This window comes from Sinocyclocheilus anshuiensis, unplaced genomic scaffold (genome assembly GCF_001515605.1).
Source record: "Sinocyclocheilus anshuiensis isolate Anshui unplaced genomic scaffold, SAMN03320099.WGS_v1.1 scaffold517, whole genome shotgun sequence".
Lineage (NCBI taxonomy): Eukaryota > Metazoa > Chordata > Actinopteri > Cypriniformes > Cyprinidae > Sinocyclocheilus > Sinocyclocheilus anshuiensis.
In genome coordinates this window covers 897,392-916,729 of record NW_015536535.1, presented here as the reverse complement: position 1 = coordinate 916,729, position 19,338 = coordinate 897,392, and the positions used below count along the sequence as shown (strand labels likewise).

At 34.3% G+C, this 19,338-nt stretch overlaps 1 protein-coding gene across 1 annotated transcript; it reads right to left on the bottom strand.

The window, feature by feature from the left end:
- Positions 1 to 9,709: 9,709 nt before the first annotated feature.
- On the bottom strand, positions 9,710 to 18,257 carry kcnip4b (potassium voltage-gated channel interacting protein 4b). The gene is made up of 8 exons (XM_016495901.1): positions 18,080 to 18,257; positions 12,342 to 12,466; positions 12,138 to 12,207; positions 11,618 to 11,688; positions 11,296 to 11,403; positions 11,063 to 11,167; positions 9,995 to 10,057; positions 9,710 to 9,906 (listed from the first exon to the last, which is right to left on the bottom strand). Exons 1-8 carry the CDS (start codon positions 18,165 to 18,167, stop codon positions 9,859 to 9,861), a joined length of 678 nt encoding a protein of 225 aa, XP_016351387.1. The 5' UTR covers positions 18,168 to 18,257; the 3' UTR covers positions 9,710 to 9,858.
- Positions 18,258 to 19,338: the final 1,081 nt, after the last annotated feature.

Below are 19,338 nucleotides of genomic sequence, written 5' to 3'. Positions count from 1 at the left end.
AATGTATTCTCAGACTCTTTTTAGATCTCAGACTCTTTTTGCTATTGTATAGAAAAGACTAAACAATATATCCATTGAGCAACTGTATAATTCAGCCCACTCATGCAATATCTAACACATTCTTCTTGATACACATCTTACTGTTAGACAACAGAAAAACTAAAATATCAATCAAGTATGATTATAAAAAAAGATCTAAAAAGCTTATAAAAAAACATACTGACTTAGTGTTTTTGTCTAAACTATGAACACCTAAAATGATGCGCAGATGTATTTGGTGATTTGGTGAAGGAACAATAAGTCTAATGGAGTGAATTCATTCCTCTTCCTCAATAGGGAGTCTGCAGCACTGTCTGGAAAGCCATCAGCTCTCCTGCTCTCTCTAGAAGGAATGGTATTCACTGTTTGTGTATAAATGTTAAACTAGCATTTGTGTCCTGGAAGCCAAACACAACAGTGTGGTGGCTGTTTTCCATATTGTATGCTCTGTAGGCCATATTTTGTCCTCGTGATGGTCCTCACAAAGTCTCATTGCCATTTATGTCTCAATATGCATATACAACATGGACAGAGATATAAAGGATATGAATGGGGGGGAAATCTAATTATACAGTTATAGTTACAGCACCCAAGTGTTTGCACAATGTGATGACATTTTACTTCATATGACCAGTGTAGTTTACTGTACAGTCCATAAAATGCATTTGCTTATTGTCTTTTATATTGCAATATTGATAACAGAATGTTGCTTGTATATAGCCTCTAAATTCAGATAATAAGCACAGCCTGCAGGAACCAGGGATGGCACATCATAAATAGTTATCATACAGTACATGTCATGTGACAAAAAACATGATGTCATTCTTATCTCTGACAGACAGCTGTTTCGGCATCAGTTTTATTAGGCTGACCTTTAACCTTTAGCTGACAGCACACCTGCTGATCAAGGAAATATTTCAGCTGGACAAAATGGCTTTGATATGTGATAGTCTGATATGAGTCAACACATGCATACATATCATCTTATACCCGGGCCCAGGGCCACTGCTAATGGGATACTGTTAATTATTTAAACATATCAAATCAAGATATTTAATTGTAGGTCTACTGTATACAACAACAAAAACAAAAAGTGGAAAACATTGTGGAGCACCAGCTCAGTTTTCCCACTTTTGCAACTGAAATAGAAAGCTTTTGTAGCATTTACACTATGGTTCAAAAGTTGTGGTCAGTGAGATTTTTTTTTCTTTTTTTCTTTCTTTCTTTTTTTTCTTTTTTTTTTTTGGAAAGAAAAGAATGAAATTCATATTTTTATTCAACATGGATACATTAAATTATTCAAAATGGACTGTAAAGACATTTAAAATGTTATAAAAGCTTTCTATTTCAGCTAAATGCTGTTCTTTTGAACTTTCTATTCATCTGAAAAAAACACATGTTTTCAACAATGATAATAATGATTTCTGAAGGATCATGTGATACTGAAGGCTGGAGTAATGATGCTGAAAATTCAGGGAATTATTGCATGGTTCTCACAGGCAATGCAAGAGTGGCCCTAGTAAGATAGTTCATGTTAATTCAAACTCCTGAGAGCAACTGGATAGTCCATCCAAAAATACGTTCACAGGGTTGGTAAGTGATTCTGTCACACCAGTCTTAAGTATAGTGTTCACGTGTTATGGTTATTCTAAAACTGTGATAGTTAAAAAAATGGCAGGGGGACTGATTCCACAGATTTAATTACTTTAATAATAATAATAATGATAATAATAATAATAATAATAATATGCTTAATGTTTATAGCTCCTTTCAAGAGCCCAAGGACGCTTCACAAAATAAATACAAACAATTGGCAAACAAAATACATCAGACAGTTGCTTATTGTCTTTTATATTGCAATATTGATCATAGAATGTTTAAACTGGTTACATTATTTTTAAGGAGAATGAAGAGGATTTCTGCATCTTTTGTTGCTGAATTTGGACTTTTGTGCATGCAGCCAGTGGGAATGTGTCTCTACTAGTGTGCAATCTCAGACAGAAAGAAAGTCTTTAAGAAAGTCAATTGAATCTGTTAGGTCACTGTTAGCTAATCAGTAACTACTATTTTTTTCATACCTCCCAGAAACGTGCTAAGGAACTACATACAGTTTCATAAAGTAACACCATTCATAAAGTTCTCACCATTGACTACTTGCTTATTAGCATGCCTATTAATAACATATTGACTCTAGCCTATATTAGTACTTATAAAGCACATCTTCTGCATGACCATATACATCCCTAATCCTACCCAATACTTAAACTTAACTTACTAACTATTAATAAGCAGCAAATTAGGAGTTTATTGAGGCAAAAGTCATAGTTAATGGTTTGTTAATAGCGAGAATTGGACCTTAAAATAAAGTGTGACTGTTTCATAATTATTATGAATAATGCATAATTAATTCAAAAGTGAAGATCATAGTAACCCACTAGTAATTACTCAAGTATTACCAAATCCTTCAGAAGGGATTACTAATTATGTTATTAATTATTTGGAACAGTATTCCAAAGTAAAAAGCATGATAACTTACTAGTAATGACTGAGCTTATTGTAAGCTTTTGAGATTTTGTAAGGTTTTGGATAGTATTTCCTTCTGATAGATTTGTGGACCTCAAGGGCCAGAGTTGAGACCCCCTTCAGTAAAACATAAATTAAAATGTGATTGTCATGTTAGGTTATAAATTGGATGTAGGCAGTAATTTTAGTGAACACACTGTAAATACTTGAGGGGAAAAAAGATGGTTCAATATAATACAGAAAATCATAGTAGAATAAGTGAGTAATGGCAGAATTTTAAAGGGATGCCTTTGGGTAAAGTTATGGAATACTCAGAAACCAGAGGAACTTTCAAATGTGTTTAATGCAGAATTAAAGAATCACTAGGATGATGAGAGCAGTAATGTTCAGTGTTCGGGGGGTCGGGGGGCCCTTTTGGTCTGATCTTGGTGACCCTGGACCATGATTTCTGTGCCCTCATTATGTGATTTCTCCCCTGCGATTTCTCTCTGCATGCCACTGGATGAGAGTGTGTTGTGAAAACACAACTGCTATAAAATAAGAACATTTTCTCTATACTACATTACATTTTAATACTTGCTTCCTCTTGTTGGAATCCTTTCATATTATTTTATGTAATAACTGTCACGTGGATGTCTGAGACTGTTATAGTCTGACTTTGCCCACTGAATTACTGAATTACTAATGCTGAGCTGAAGAAAGAAATTTATTAAAAATTGGCAGCAATCAAAATGTTATACATTTGCTTAAATCAAGGCAGCTGGCATTTATTATTTTATTACAAGAGAATATAACACTTACAATAAACAATAGTAAACTGTATTAAGTGTTACATTTTGCAAATGACTACTAAAATCTTATTATTCCTCTGAGACAAGAGTTACATTTTTCAAATATCTAAAAAGTCACACATAAAATTAATTTGGACTGCATTTTCATTTATATAGTCCATTGGAATGCACCATTTGGATGCCATGTACTGGTACCACCTCTCATCATTTGCCAATAACTGCATGTTTTGTACCTAAACCTTTTCAATTTCAGATCTTTCAACAGTGTCATTTCTACTGATAAAAGTAGAATGAACAAAATAACTATTATGTCCGAAGCCAATGACACTACACTGTTAAACATTTCCTGTAGAAATTACAGTAACTTACTGGCAGCAGTTCGCCAGTAACTTACTGTAAATTAAACTTACAGTAAAAGTACTGTATTAATAATTACAGTATCATTTAACTTATGTATACTGTACTTTTAGTTTTTACTGTAAACTATACAGTAATTTTATGGTCTTTTCTTCAGTAACGTATTGAAATAAAAGAAAAAAATAATTTAATTATTTTATGAAAATAAGCAATGACAACTGTGTAACTTTTAATTTTTTTAATTGTTCAATAGTAATCCTTGCAATAACATTTTAATATTTTCACAGATTCAGTTAAGACTCAAACAAAACATTGTTACAAACTATTATATATATTACATACTATTCTAACTATTATAGGTAAAATTCTTAAAATTTATCCTAAGCACAACATACTATGATAATAGTGAATAGTGACGATAGTGAATCTTCAAAAAGAACTCAAACTTTTGTTACACACAAGAAGCATGGACTATTTTTTTCAAAGCTGCCAGCTGAAATCCACAAACTCCTTAATGAAGGAGGACACACGAGGGTTCAGGCCAGAGTTTCTCCTTTGCACCATCTTCCCCTCTTCCTTTGCTGATCTGGAATTTTGCAGAGCAAGTGCTGTTGACAGGACTGATCCTCGCAATGAACCTTAACATAAAAGAAATAATTCATTAGACCATTTCATTTTCTTTGTAAAGACTTTTTAAAGCATTAGTTCAGCCAAAATGAAAATCTTATGTTGTTAAAAACCCATAAAACTCTGATTCATTTTCAGAACACAAATGAAAATTAATATTCTCTCTTAATTTTTGTCTATCCAGGCAACCAAATTCTTTTAGCTTCAAAAGGTGCATAAAGACATTGTTAAAATAATCCATATGATTCGAGTGGTTTAAGACACCTAATTGGTTCTCAAGCATGTTTGAGATTCTGTTTACTACATTTGATGTACTCTATGTATTTGGATGATTAATGTTTGCATGTGAATAAAAGCTTTAGGAAAAATTTTCTGTCTTTATGCACTTTTTGATGAATGTATGTATGCACTTTTTGTTCGGTAGCTTCACGCTGAATCGCGCATGCGCAGTATCATCAGCTCATCGGTTCTCAAATCGGACGTGTCCGAAAGAAACGGTTCTAGGTTCAGTATACTGGTGATCCGAAAACCGATGCAACCGGTTCTTGACTCGAGAACGAGAACCGCTCCAGCAGTCGGCGTGTACGTTCATTATCCGGCTGCTCTGCTCGTGTTCATCTTCAGTTCTCTCTTCACAGCAGTTCAGTCAGTGTACTGTTTGAGTAAATTAATTACTCCGGGATACTGGTTTATTTCCCTACAGTTCACACTACCTTGCACCCTATCCCAGACTAATAAAAAAAATCAACCAAAAAATGTTACAGGACAGAAAACCTCAGAAGACAGAAGACACTAGAGCTACATGAAGAACAAGCTACACCCAGCAGCAGTGAGGTATTTGTCAGTAAATATGTGTTGTTGCAAATGTGTAATTTATATGAAATAATAAAAGTTGTATTATTCTTTGCCATTTTGTAATGAAGGAGCTCACTATAATCAAACACATGAAACTGGCTGTAAAATGGATACATGCCAATAGACATGTGTTCAGGGGCCCTGTGGAAGAGCCTCTTTTCCTCAGAATGGAAGAGGATGACAAGGAAAAGGCCCTCCAAAATCTCATCAAAGATGTGGAAGACTGTAGAGACCCATTCACATTAAATTTTTCATTCAGGGAAGACATGGAGATTTTTTTAGTTGAATGCCATGAAAAAATGGGATTAAAATTTAATTATTCTTTTGAAGACTGAAAAGTATAAGACTTTCAAAAGCTTTTTTTTTTTTATATTACAATTACATTTCTAAATTTTAATTTTAGTTCTATTTTTGGTTGTTAAAATGTTTTTTTTTATTAGTATGTTGCACTTTTTCCCATGTTCAATTTGAATTTTAAAATAAAAAGTATTCTTGACATCAAAGGTCCATTCTCTGTGTCTTTAAGTATTTGTTACAAAACAAACATGACCTAAATATCTCATCATAACCTACAGTCAAAAAAAATTTTACGGTTTACTAGACTGATCAAAATGAATATCAATTTAAAAAATAAAATAGTTTTTTTTATATAATTTTTTAGTATTTTGTGTATTATTAAATATTGTAAATCCTATCAAAATTCTTGGGATAGCTCATATTACATCTAACAAAAGAAAATTGCACTACAAAACTGCGACCGTTAACCATATATGGTCCGCCTTACTTCCGGCCTGGATTGTGTGTCCTGAAACGTGTGGGGCTGCGGGTCTGCAGCTGGATATATCTCAACAATTTCATACAAGTTCACATAAAACCTCACCTGCTACCGACGTGGTCAAAACGAAGACAGAGACCTGTTTATGTTCGCACTTTGATGGTGAAACTTTCTACAAAAAAGGAAAGAAAAGAAAGAAAGATCTTTTTTTGCACAGAAAGTTCTCTCTTCAATCTCAAATGAGTTTTCCGCTCTCTACCAACGAACACCGTGAGGAAACTGCGCGTTGTGCAGTGTCAGCGTTTTTTTTATTATTATTATTTTGCTTTTAATTAAACCAACAAATAACCCCTAAAATTACACTGACATAAAATATGTAATGAAAAAGCAGGAATATTGTACATACATTTGCAGGCGCGAGGTGTGTGAGTCTTCCTTTTCTTTTTCTTCTTTTTCTTTCTCCAAGCAGAAAAAAAAAACCTTTCTGTCATTGGTCAGGTTTCCCGCTCATTTTTTTTACTGTATTTGGATTTACAGTAAATGAAAAATACTGTATTTTAATGGCGCCAAGAGGATATTTCCCATAATGCAATTTTAAAATACAGTAACATACTGTGTAACTGTTTTACAGTAAAGTACAGTTCATATTACAGTTAAATACTGTGTAATTTACAGAAATCGCTAACAGTGTAACTACAGACCTCCCTACCTGAGAGAGAGGAGGCACTCTGGGTTAGAGGCTCTACTCTTTCTGGTAATAAGTATTCATACCAATTTATATTAAAAATTATCAAGGCCTAATTCCCTTACCACTGGTATATTATATATTCTTGACATTAAAAATATACAAAACAGCAAAATACTTTTAAACTGTCAATTAGTTATATATATATATATTAAAAGTCCTATATCATTACTAGTTAGCATTATTTAATGTTAATTATTGACTTATTATCAGAGACATACTACGCTATTATAAACATTGTTACCTTGTCCATACTGTACATCCTATACAGTTTCGCTAACTACTGAAATTTCACATATGGCATCTGATCTTCAGGAAACTGCTACAGTAGCTGAATGCTATAAACAATAAGGATTTCATGAATCAAAGAATTGATGCATTTAGAGAACAGAAAATAGCACCAAAACAATATTTGGGGGTTGTCACGCACCTTCATCTTACGTGTTACATCATTAAACTAAGTTTCAGTGTATTTTTCTTTCTAGTTCCCCTTAGTTTTATAGTGTCACTTTTGTTTGTTCAATAAACTTCATTCAGTCTTCTCCACGAGAGATCACAGACTAACCCCTGCCAAAAAAAGAAAGAAAGAAAGAAAGACCTGTTGCTGGTTATTGAATGGTGTTATAAAAAATAAAGTAATTAAAAGAATACTTTTGCATCATATACAAGTAATCAATAATAATAATAATAATAATAATAATAAACTAAAAAAGTTAAAGATATTACTTCAAAGTTTTTGGCTGAAAAATCTGGTGTACTGCCTAAACAATGTGCGCATTTGATGTAAGGAAAAGCAGGTGCCCACTTGAGTAACATGGTTCTAGCTTGACTTTGAGAAGTAATCCTAGTCTATAATAAATTATTTATCTATGGGATTAAATATTAAAAAGGTTAGGGTTAAAGGCGCTTTGAAAATGTGTGAAACAGTCAGTATAAAACAGCTAGGCTGTGCCAAATATTAGCCAAGTCAGTAACCACAGAAGCACATTATAATACAATAACACTGATGTTGTGTTTTACAAGTAACATTGCACTCACACAAGAGTCCCACATTTCTACCAAGGTATGTATACATTCAGCAGTCAGTTCACAAAAGACAAGCGATTAGTCAACAGAGGAGAAGAACAGCAACGCGTGAGTGTTTTGCATAAATTATTACTTGCTGCTAGGAAGGAATATTTCGTTTTCTAATGATCTTCCCACCCCTATCCGGAATGCTGAATCCGGGCATGCACAGTGAATATGACATCTGCATCTGACGTGCTAACAATACTTAAAGGCAACAGAGGCTTCAGGTTTTTCATTGCAGAGCTATGTGCAAATTATATTATAGCCTGCCGATGAAATTCAGATGTTGGGTCATCAATAAGCAGATTACGACTAATGCTGCCATACCGTACAAGCCATGCTTCTAAGTTTTGGTCAGATTCACTCAGTGTTATGCCACCAACTATGACAGCATTGGAAACATTCACGTTTTCTCGTTCCACTATATCCATACTGTTAACACTGGAATAGCTTGTTTCACAGTAAGAATTATCTTTGTTTTGTCGTACTGAGAGATCACTGTTGTTGTTAGGCAATCAATCTCCTGGCTGGCTCGCCAACTTTTTGTAGCGCTTACTATCTAGCTAATAACTTTTAGATTATTTAGTAACTTGTTATATGCCAATCTATGGACCAGCGTCTCAGAAGACTAGATTCGCTGCTGAGAAAGATGCAACAACAGCAGTGAACAGACTCAACGAATGGTTTGGTTGAACACAAAATGTGTATTTGTGGTTTAACAGCACTCAACGGGTAAGTTGAATCAATGCGAATCAATGAAAACAGAAAGGAAAAAAATATATATTTTCACAAATTAAATTCTTGTTTCTAAATTTTATCACTCTTTTGTTTTAGCAGGTTTCATGAACCTTTTCCCTCAGTTTTCAACAAGGTAAGTTCTTTGTTCGTTCACTTTAACTCAGTAGTTGATTCACCCAAATAAAGGTTGAATATGAACACTTATGTTACCTTTGTCAATTTTTTTCTTTTTAGATCAATCAGTATTCAAATATCAAAAACCCAATGTATGTATCACAGCTGTCACCACAACAGAAAATTAACACTTCTCAATGAAATAAAATAATGTCCTTCGATTTCAAAACCCTCAATTGCTCAGTCTTTCAAGAAAAACAGTTCTTCAAATAGTCCGTAGAGAGATATAAATGTCTTTTCTCTGTCAATGAGGAAAAAACGTCTCCATCCGAAAGAGGGAAAAAAAAAAAAGAAAAGTTATTCGATTTCCTACCATTCACAGGGTCAGAAAAACTTGTCTTTTGTTTCCACAGAAAATCCAAGAACAGACTCAAGGGAGGCTCGCCAGTCCAAACCCTCCTCAGAACCACCGGAAGGCCGGGACAAATCCAGAATGCAGGTACCGGAACATCTCGTCACATCAGACAGACAGCAATCGAATTTGGAAAGGGACAGAACAAGAAGCGAAAAAAACCTGACCAAGGAGATCGTTAAACTCCAGTCCAGAATGGTGCAGGTACAGCACGTCCCCTTTAAATCCTTTTCTTTACCATCAATCCATCGATAAAACTCATCTAGAAGATTATTTTCTTTGTTTCTGTTCCCCGGAGCGTCAGCGAACACCGCGCTCCTCAGGCATCCGTGCACGATAGAGAGAGCTGCCTCTGATTCCACGAGCAAACCTCGTGCAAAACCCGGAAATCAATTTTTCCGCTGCGCCACATTCTGCGCTCTCATTGGCCCATCTCAAGTTCAAAACTGATCACTATTGGTCACATTAATAACCAAATAAAAATATATGCTTGTATAAAATTAATATTTCTTTTATGAATATACTTCTTTTAAGTAGTTTTCACATTATTACGTTATTATATTAATAACAATATTTCTGTGTTACTCTCTGGTAACCTTGGTTACAATTCCCCAATTGTAAGTCGCTTTGGATAAAAGCGTCGGCAAAATTATTAAATGTAAATGTAAATGTAAGACAATCTGGAGCAGTCCAGAGCAGTCCTGAGCTGTGAAGAGCAGTCCAGAACAGCAGCACAGAAAAGCTGGCATTATAACAATGAGTATTACTTATCTAGAAATGTCCAAGTGCTTAGGGTGGATTTCCTGACTAAAATCTAGACAGCATTGTCAAAAATCTTAAGAGACTGCATTGCATTTTCATCCTGCAAAACAAAAGCATCAACAGTTGTATTATTATGCATATCTGCTTTAGGAAATCAAGGTTTAGTTAAAGATAAAAACGAGCCATACTTTTTGGCAGCAGTCAATGAATTCATCAATAGTTACTACACCATCCTGGTTTATGTCCATTTTCTTAGGGGAGAAAGAAAAATTAAATAAAAACAAATGTGATTACAATGCATTTTGCTTTCAAATGTATGAGCGAGGTGTAATCTAGTAATGCATATTGAGACTGACTTTTGACAGAGGTTTGAGAGAGGTTTTAATAAATATTTCTGCTGCATGACCAGCCTGACCTCATTCAAAATGTGAATAATTTATAATAACAGATTCAATGGTTGCCATATCTCACTACTGTTTCCAGGTGAAATGCCCGCTGCCAAAATATTTATTTTATTCTAAACTTTAACCTTAATTTTAAATAACAATTTGAATCCAAAATTACAATATTTAAGGAACTCGTAGTGCACAGAAGGTACTTTCTTTCAGTGTGTTTCCTGGCATTTGAAGCCATGACTTTGATTGAAAGTAGGGCTAAATGGCACTTTACATTACATGATACTGTAACTAACATTACAGTAACAATTTTTATTATGCCCAGGTTACTGTTTTCAAGACAACCTGTGCACAATTTAAGTGTTATGAAACCATACAAAAGGTCTGTACGACAAACAGGGTGATATTTAAGGTGCAATAAAAAAAATAAAAAAAAGTTCACCAAAAAAATGAAGATTCTGTCATCATTTGCTCACCCTCATATTTGTATGACTTTCTTTCCTCTGCAGAAGATGTTTTGAAGAATGTTGGTAACTAAACAGTACTGGTTACCAGTGGTGTTCATTGTTAGATCATTACTCATAATATCTTCTTTCATGTTCCACATAGGACAGACAGTCATACAGGTTTAGAACGACATGAGGGTGAGTGATTGAACAAGTGTGAATTTTTTTGGGTGAACTATCCCTTTAAGTGCCATATTCAAATAGGATTAAAAGTCATAGTGCTTCTAGCGCCACCTTGTGGACATTTTCACATGAAAACTTCTATAATATAAAGCAAAATGGTAGGTCCTACATATTTTCCAAAAATGTATGTATAGTCACTTTTTCTAAACATAATAGTGCATAAAGGCATTACTTGGAAGAACATTCTGACGTGTTGCCTTACTGCCTCCTCTTTAAGTCGTGGATGGATAGATTTCCCCATCAAATCATAAATAGCCTTCAATATATCTAACATTTCCTGAAAAAAAAGATCATATACAGTCTTTGCATTCAATACTTCACAGAACAAACAAAGTTTTTTGACAGGAATCAAAACTCAAGATGTAGTTCAGATCTTGAGAGCTTCAGATTAAAATGTTTTCAGACCTCTTTAGTAATCTGTCCATCTTTGTTGATGTCATATAGATTGAAGGCCCAGTTCAGCTTCTCTTCTGTAGTGCCTCTCAACAAAACTGAGAGATCACAGACTAACTCCTGAAAACAAATAAAATAAAATAAAGCACAGTAAAACTATTGAATAGAATTGACATAATAAAGTGCCTGAACATTCCTGCTATATTTTACAGGAGTTACAGGATTTAACATTTGAAAATCATTATTTGTTGCAAATGTTTGGATGACATTCAAGTCAGAAAAAAACAATTAATAATGATATTGTATCCAAACTAATTAAGTTAAAAATACTTACCTCAAAACTAAGAGAGCCATTCTTATCTTTATCAAATGCATTGAAAAGAAACTGAGCATATTTCGATGAATCTAAGAAAATAAAAACAATCAATTATATCTATGCAAGTAAAATACGTTTCTGTGACATATGTAAATATCTAAACATTTTCAATGAAAAATTATGATGGGAGTCAGTTTTATTATACATTTTTTTTATTACATATTTTGCTTTTACTGATCTGTCCCATAACAAAAACAGGATTTTGTTTTGAACTGCATCTGGTAATAACAGGGCACACTCCATTTTCCAAAGGGATGAAAAGTTACACTGGATTCATTATATCATAAATCATTATATTTTGTGAAAAATCTCACATCATACCACAAGGAGGAGACACTGACTGCAGTGTGCAGTAAAGGTAATCTGTAATTTTACGTGATTTGCACATTTTCCTATTATGAACTTTACTAAAGGTGGCATCATATTGTTTGGTTAAACATATTTAATCATCTATAAAAACAAATTTAAGTGGACCAACCTCCCAGTGGGAAGAACAGAGCATAGATGTTTTTAAATGTGTCCTCATTCACAACTCCACTTGGACAATCCTAGCAAAAACAGGACCAGACAAGAAAGCAATATTTAAGACACTGGGATATCTCCAAAGAGAGCAGGAGCCCTAAAATGACAACATCATTTTTTATTTCTACACCCAGCAGGTGGGGTGTAACTGAACTCTCACATTCTTGAATCCTCTATAGATTAACTGCAGCTCTTGTCTGGAGAAATGGGTCTGCGACTGCAGTTGCTCCAGATTTTCCGGGTGATACCGCACCGTTGTGCTCTCTTGTTCTTCATCCTCATTATCTACAACACAGCACACACAGCTGCCATCATTTGTATGGGCAAAACAGCTTCAGAATCAAAGAATCAGTCTTTTTTATTTACTCTGATACATGCAGGAGTTCAGACGCACCCTCACTTGCTTGCAAACTGCCCAATGACGCCTAGAGCTTTAACTTTAATTAAGAATCCTGGCACTAGCAGGTCCAGTGACACTAATTACAAAAACACTTGCCTTTTTGATGAATAATGAAAAGAGAGCGACATGTATTGATGGCTTTGTCAAGGCCATGTTTCCTTTTACACGCCATTATCTGTGATTTGAGAAACTACATTAGGGTCAAAGCAGATTTGGTGTCTGAGATCTGAGACAAGTGTTTAACTGTTGGTAAGAGGGGTCAATATTTGCAGCAACATACAAGTATGTGCTGTATTTTATATTGCTTTTACACCTATATAATGGCATTTTGATTCAATTTTTGTATAACTCATCTGGCTATTTTGTTATTTAAAGCTGTTCATAAAATATTATTTAGCAGGTATTATGTATGTGTGTGGGGGTCAGTATTCATAGCACAAACAGCTTAAAGGATCTGCTGGCCTGTTTCTGTGAATTGTATTAAATATTCACTACTGTGCCTTAGCAGGTCAGGTAACTAAAGACACTGAGCGGTGTCTCCTTAGGACATGCATAATACCTCTGTCCCAGATTCTCATGAAGAACGTCCTGGTGCATACACTCTAAAAAATGCTGGGTTGTTTCAACCCAACTTTGGGTCAAATATGGACTAACCCAACCATTGGGTTAAATTTTTACATTACATTTTTAACCCAAAAGTTGGGTTAGTCCATATTTGACCCAAAGTTGGGTTGAAACAACCCAGCATTTTTTAGAGTGTAGGTTTGATGCTTGCAGAGAAGCACTGGTTTTCACAAGATACAGTCTCTGTGCTTAAAAAATTTTTATTTTTTTAATTTCATTGTCCATGCATGAGAAATATACAATATATGAGGAAATACAGAAGAAAATGAAAGAAAGAAAAAACATTGAAGATATTTCACAATTATAATCGCATACCGTGGTCTCCTTTAAAACATTCAGTCCTACTTGAACTGTTTACTATTTGTAAAATGTCAAAATGTTCTTGTTAACCAATTGTTTTTGTATGAGGAGATTAATTATTGGAGTACTAGAATTACCCACTTAAAGATTGGTCAAGATGTTACAAGCTGCTCCTAGAACATAATCTATTAAGTCACAGCACCCACCACTGTTCAACTGGTCCCATTTCACTGCACAGGTGGTGCTACAAATAACTAGAGCAGATTTTAGAGTTGCATTTGTCTAGATCTAGATATTTAATCGGTTTAAAGGGAAACTTTTTTATGCAGGAAACATCAATTAACTAAATAAAATACAATTATAATATTTAATTTAGTATGTGTTATAGACACTGTTTAAAAAAAGTGGCAACCTTCAATTGTTACCTTAAAGAACAATTTTATCTGATGTGCCTTAAAAATTATTATAGCCTTATAACAAAATTTGTTTTGTTGATTATAAATTAATGTTTATTTTTAAGCTGAAAGTTACATCTCTGTATTTACCCCTAAATGGTACATATTAGGGCTGCACGATTAATCGCATGCGATATTTAACGCGCATCTTGTCAGAATGGACCATTGACACTCCTAATACAAGCTCAATTGGGAGTGTCAATGGTCCATTTGAGAGATAGGTGGCGGTAATGCACTTATAAGTCTGCGAAGGCGATCAGGACAGTTCAGACATTGCAGTGAAAATCAGAGGTAAAAAATAATATAAATACTGTTCAGTTTCTTGCACAGACTGATCGTTTTGTGTCTTTACACATCAGTGTATCATCACGAGCCGCAGGGTTTCATTTGGTTTTGTTTGTTTATGTTTTATGACACTCAAAGCCGTGATTCCCATCCACTGACATTATAGGACTGACAGACTGCAATGGTTTGAGTTAAAAATCTTTGTTTGTGTTCTACTGAAGAAACAAAGTCACCTACATCTTGGATGCCCTGGGGGTAAGCAGATAAACATCAAATTTTCATTTTTGGGTGAACTATCCCTTTAAAGATACATATACTTCAAAAGTATATATTAGTACCTTTTGAAAAGGTACCGCCCGAGTGTACATATTGGCGAATTATGCACTGGATTTTTAATAGAGCATCTCATCATTAATGGAACACCAGTTTTTTAATGAGAATTCCTCATTTTAATAGAATACCTCAAAAGTTTAGATTGGTTTCTTTTTAGTATTTAAAAAAAATAAATTCTAAAGGTGTTATTAAACACTCTGCGCAGGATGTGGAAATGATGTATGTGAAATCGCTGGCCTTAAATTTAATTTACATGAGAGAATATGGTATTTCACTCTATTTTTCGGACTAAGAATACAGTTGTGAGAAAACCTAAAATCATTGCGCACACACACACAAACAAACACAAACAGTCAAAACAACATTATCAACCACAAAAAAATAAAAAATAAGCTTCAGCTCAGATGAAAGAGTACGGTACATCAAAAAGGAATGGTGGCTGATAGAAGAAAACTATAAAAAGGAGCTATTTTAGTCATCTTTATATAAAAAATGACCCATTTTGCTACGTCTTCATCAGGGCTTAGTTTAATGTAAATTCTTTCATTTTTCCATTTATTGCCATAGTATGCCATGAGAAATGTGGTAATTATTATTTTCCTGCTGAGTGGCAACATGACAGTATTACTTTCATAAATGCCTTCTTTGGCCTGTTTTTGGAATAGGGGAAAAAGATTGAATAGCTTGTAGTTATTTTTATCTTATGATGCTTTTAAGGCAAAGCAGGTGCTGGGCAGTGAATCCCCAGTAAGAAAACAATCAAATGCTTTAAATTAATAATATACTAAATGTAATCTGCATGCATGAATTTCAAAAAGGAAGGTGTGTTCAAGTAGCAGATAAAACAGCAGCACAAAACCTTCTCAAATGCAGAAAAAATGAAGCCAAAATCCAGTAGAAATGTGGCAGACAAAATTACCTGAAAAAGATACCAGTGTCTGCAATACTTAATTTATGGCATTATTAAGGGATCATCAGTGTCTTATGGTTGGGTATGGAATGATGGAGTGTGTAATTATATTTAGTCCCACAAGGATATGAAGCACAGCCAAGGGAAAGATGAAATTAATTAGAACTCTCATTCACAAAGTTAAGACCATTAATGATTAGCACTGTAATTTCAATAATAACCCACATAGGGTGTGGTAAGAGATTATTTATATTATTATTTTTATTGCACCTAAATAGCAGACAGTGATGACTGAACACAAACAGAATACACTACACAGCCTAATTTACTAACACAGTGTATTGATGAATGATTCAATTTATTGGAAGAATAGTGTACATTAAAACATTAGCTGATGCAACTTTGGTGGATTTACATCATTGTGTTGTACATGCCTGAATTATTTTCAGACTAAAAGATGTTAAATATTAAGAATTTCAGTAAAATGTGTAATTACACCCTTGAAGAGTCAAAGAAAAAGGGGGTGTAGGAATTTATAATCACAAGACTGTCTGGAAGGAGTTACAAAACCTGTTGATTAGCTTATAGTATAGGTATTCATTTTATTTGAAAAAATGAATGAGAAGTTTCTCACTGCCCAATATAAAAATAATTTTTAAAGAGATAGATAGCCTACTTGCACTGACAGTTCATTGAAAAAAAAAAGTCCTTTGCTGCTATTGTGGTGTTTTTGTCGTTGTTGTTGTTGTTGTTGTTTTTGCTCTTTCTAACATCATTTATCCTCAGGTTCTTTTTTTCTAATCTAGCAAAAATGGTCTGTGCCATTCTGAATACCTCTTAGTTGATCTATTGTAATATAAGTGTATGACATGATTATTGGGTTTACATTTCCTTTAGTTTATTGGGATTACTTCTTACCTGATGTCATGGTTTTTTAAAATAGAAAAATAAATTGTTGTTGTATGGGATAATTACATTATAGATATATGCATGGGAAACAAAAAAAAAAAACATATAATACATATATTCACAGTCGGACACTGATTTGAGAGAAATACCTTGTGATATAAAAAGTTCAATCTTTAAAAAAAGAAAAAGGAAAAACATGCATCTCTATTTTGAATGCATTACATGCTATGATTTTTTCAGAAAAATGTAAACAGTAAAACAACTTGGATTAACCAATTGTAATTGTTACATTGATCTACATTTTTATTTATTTATTCATTCATTCATTCTGAAACATTAGTGCATGTAGCATTGCTAAGGTCATGCATTTGACTCCCAGGCAATGCAAAAACTGATTTATAATATACCTTCAGTGCAATGTCGCTTTGAATAAAAGTGTCTACTAATGTTACGAATCCTGTCCATGGACTTCCGTCCGATCGCCACCAGAGGTCACTCGTCCATCATATTGACTCTTTCACTACACAGACTGTTACACATCACCACGGACTATCCATTGCACTGATTGCACACAGCTGTAACCAATCACACACACACTATATTACACTCACTCAGATCCTTCTCAAACTGCCGAGTATTGTTTAGCGCATATCACTCTTCTAGCGATAGCTGCATTACGGAGCCATTCTAGTTCTAGTCTTAGTCTAGCCACTTCGTGTTGCCTTGTTGTCTGTTTCCTGACCTTCTGCCTGTGTTTCTTGGATTAACCCTTTGTCTTGCTGTTTCGGACTGTGTTTGCACCTCGCCTGGACTATTGCTCGTGTTATTGGATTACCCCTCTTGTCAAGCCCTCTGGATACTGTTCGCCGATCGAAGGCCCACGCTAGCCCTAGGGATATTCTTTGTCTTGCCTGTGATATACCTGTGTAATCTGACCCTTGCCTGTTTATTGACCACGCCTTTGTAAATAAAGCCTTGCACATGGATCCGCACGTCTCACGTCTCACGTTCGCCCCGTAACAAATAAAATGCATAAATGTCAATTTAGTTATAGCTTTGTTGCAACTTCCCCATGTCAAAACTGCCCTTGATCTGTTTGACTGGTGTGTAAGCTTATGGCAAAAGAGCACAATTCGTGAAAAACGAACTTGTATTATGTCTTTGATCTTTTACTAAATGTTTTTTTTTTTTTTTCCATTTTTTAAACATTAACATTTTTGGTTGCTACTTCATTACATTTCGAGTAGCCTACCATATAGCTACATCAGAAATCTTGCAAGGAGTGATTGTATTGAAACCCTAGGGCAACAAGGAGCCAATTCTGAATTTGAATATTTCTCAGTCAAAGGCACACTGTGTATTTTTTGCACAATAGCACAATAAATGGAATTGGTATTGGTAATTACAGATCATAAGTTCATCACTAGGCTATTGTGTGTGAAAATAGGATGATTAACTTTAATGACTTTTCAACTTAAATGTACATTAACAAACAATCTGTTATGACATTAATAGTAACAGTTTATGAACAAAAGCTGAGCATGATAAAAGATGTAATGAACTTCAGGACAACAAAGCGACGGTCATATGCCAATTTAGTTATCTTTTTAGTCTCATACAGACTCAGAGCGGTAGCCTAAATAATATTCAGAAAGAGACCGTTACAAACTGGTTGACTTTACCTGAGTTCAGAGTTCCTGTGATTAATCGAGCAATATGCTGAGTAAATTTGATCAACTGACGCTTGCATCGCCGCCGTCGGCTGCTCATTTTCAATTATAGAGAAGGAATGGATTCAAAAGCAAGTCCTCTGGTTTATTCCAATGTTCTGTCAGCTTGAATTCCGCTGGTTTCAGTTTCCTGTCAGGTATACGGATGAACAGTGACTCCGAAAGGTGTAAATGCGAGTCAGCGTTACAAACACCTGCGAGCGAATCAGTTTCCATTCTCTCTCTCTCTCTCTCTCTCTCTCTCTCTCTCTCTCTCTCTCACACACACGCACACACACCTCTAAACATCATGGAGTTCTCTGACTTCCTATAATGTTTAGATTGTGAAACTTGATATTGAGTTCTAGCATCCATTAGGTCTTTATATAAAGCTCTTCTTATATATGTCCTCTTTTTAATCATTTTTTCTTTTTATGATAAATGACCATCCTTTAGGTGTCTCTCCACGTCAGATCATTTAGTGATAGGCTATATATGTAATAGCCTACTTCGTAAGTAGCCAATTCTATGTATTTTTATACAAATAAGAGAAATAAAAATCAATATGGCCATACAATTACGAAATAAAACAAAAGTCAATAATACCATTAGTTTATGGAAAGAAAAAAACACATTCCTTTTCTAACACAGTGTGATTCTTTATTGCTGCCAATAAAGAAGTCATTATATTTTAGCAATTTGGTCCCAAATTGATTGTCATATGGGATCCAGTTTTAAAAGCCCTGGTTTACAGCAGGTCTAATCTTGTAGGTCTTTTCCTATATTCCTGGTAATTCCCAGGGATTTAAATTACTGATAAATACAGGACTTCGGCTGAAATTTAAGTTGCTTTGGATAAAAGTGTCTGCCAAATTTCCTCTATACCTTCAACATTTTGTTTAATGAAATTACAATCAGACATTGTGTGACTCAAGTAATTGAGAGCAGGAAGCAATGTTCTGGCTCACCATAGACAGCAGAACTTATTCTCAAGCTAAATAAATGAGTCGACAACTGGAGAGTTTACTGTAGTCACAGTAATGTTCTTCCCTGTTACTGACATCCCAATGATTAACAACTTGTTTCTACCAAAGGTATCATCTTATTTGGGGGTCTTTGGCATGAGAATCTTGGGAGAAAAATAAAACTGAGTAAAGAATCATTACAACAGCTCTGTTTATTTGAAAAAAATAAAATAAAATACAAATACCTTGCCCCAATGACAACTTTTT

Excerpts from the sequence above, each read along its gene's own strand:
- kcnip4b (XM_016495901.1), bottom strand. The coding sequence starts at position 18,167 with ATGAGCAGCCGACGGCGGCGATGCAAGCGTCAGTTGATCAAATTTACT. Across the intron at positions 11,404-11,617 it reads ATGGCTCTCTTAGTTTTGAG|GAGTTAGTCTGTGATCTCTC; the intron begins GTAAGTATTTTT and ends ATTTGTTTTCAG. Across the intron at positions 11,168-11,295 it reads ATGGACAGATTACTAAAGAG|GAAATGTTAGATATATTGAA; the intron begins GTCTGAAAACAT and ends CTTTTTTTTCAG.